At 18.0% G+C, this 1,199-nt stretch overlaps 1 protein-coding gene across 1 annotated transcript; it reads left to right on the top strand.

The window, feature by feature from the left end:
* Nucleotides 1-300: 300 nt before the first annotated feature.
* Nucleotides 301-751, top strand: NAEGRDRAFT_75554 (uncharacterized protein; the record flags this gene model as incomplete). The annotated part of the gene is made up of 2 exons (XM_002669542.1): nucleotides 301-461; nucleotides 566-751. Coding segments are annotated over 2 exons (345 nt in total), but the record flags the coding sequence as incomplete, so codon positions are not given.
* Between the last annotated feature and the right edge of the window lie 448 nt (nucleotides 752-1,199).

Genomic DNA, 1,199 nt, shown 5'->3' with positions numbered 1-1,199 from the left:
CAATATGAATATTATTATAAATTGAAGTGCTTCCTTTAATTGCTATTCATTCAAATGCATTAGATGATATTCAAATCAATTAAAATTAATAAACTAATAAAAAAATGGTAGTATTAACAACACTAGTTAATAAAGGAGTAATATTATATTTATTTAGATTATTGATGGTTTATGTAATTAGGAAGGGTAGAATTAATAATATTTTACAATCAATTACACATCACAATTCATCATCACCTACAATAATATCATCACCATCACAATCATCAAATAATTCAATAATTAATAAATTAATATTAGATACACCATCATTAACATCGGAAAAGGATGATTTTAAACAATTAACTTTAAATACTTTAAATAATATTGGATTATCAATTGTTGATTCTTCATCTACTAATACTAGTAACAAAATATTTCCCAAACAAGAAGAAATATTAAAACAACATCATCAGAAATGTGTAAGTACTATTTATTAAATAATTATTACAATATAAATACTATTAAATACTGTTAAATACTATTTACAATATAAATACTATTTAAATATAAAAAAAAATAATAGAAAAAATGTGGATATAAAGAATTACATAAAGGACAAGTAAGAGAATCAGGTGGATTATTATCACAAATATTTAATGTACAAAATAGAATGTTTATTACATTAAGTTGTGATAGATGTAGTTATAGTGAATATTATGAAACTTATCAAAATAGTTTTTCAGATTATTTAACAATGGCTTTAAAATAATATTACTATATTTGGAATATTATTTATTAAATATTATAATTAAAATATAAAATAGGTTCAAATCTAATTAAATCACCATTTTTTAAACAAATAATTATTATTTGTGAATTTATAAAATTTAAATATTCACATTCAAAATTATTTTCATTATTTTTATATTGAGTTATAAAATTCAATTTTTTTAATGAAAATCTAAATTCTAATGAAATTTTTTCATTTTCTTGTTTAATTGAATCATCAAATTTATAAATATCAACAATTCCCTTATTTGTTAATGTACATATTAAATAATAATTTGAAAATTGTCTAATTGCCATTTTAATAAAATATTCAGAATCATCTTCATCATCTTCCATGAATAAATCTCTATCATTTATAATATCATAATATTTATTTCTATATTTAATAAATGTATTATTATGTACATAAATATATTTACAAGTTAATA

This window comes from Naegleria gruberi, assembly GCF_000004985.1.
Source record: "Naegleria gruberi genomic scaffold NAEGRscaffold_81, whole genome shotgun sequence".
In the NCBI taxonomy this organism is placed as follows: Eukaryota; Heterolobosea; class Eutetramitea; order Acrasida; family Naegleriidae; genus Naegleria; species Naegleria gruberi.
Note: the sequence above shows the minus strand (reverse complement) of the source record. Positions and strands in the feature narration are given on the sequence as shown.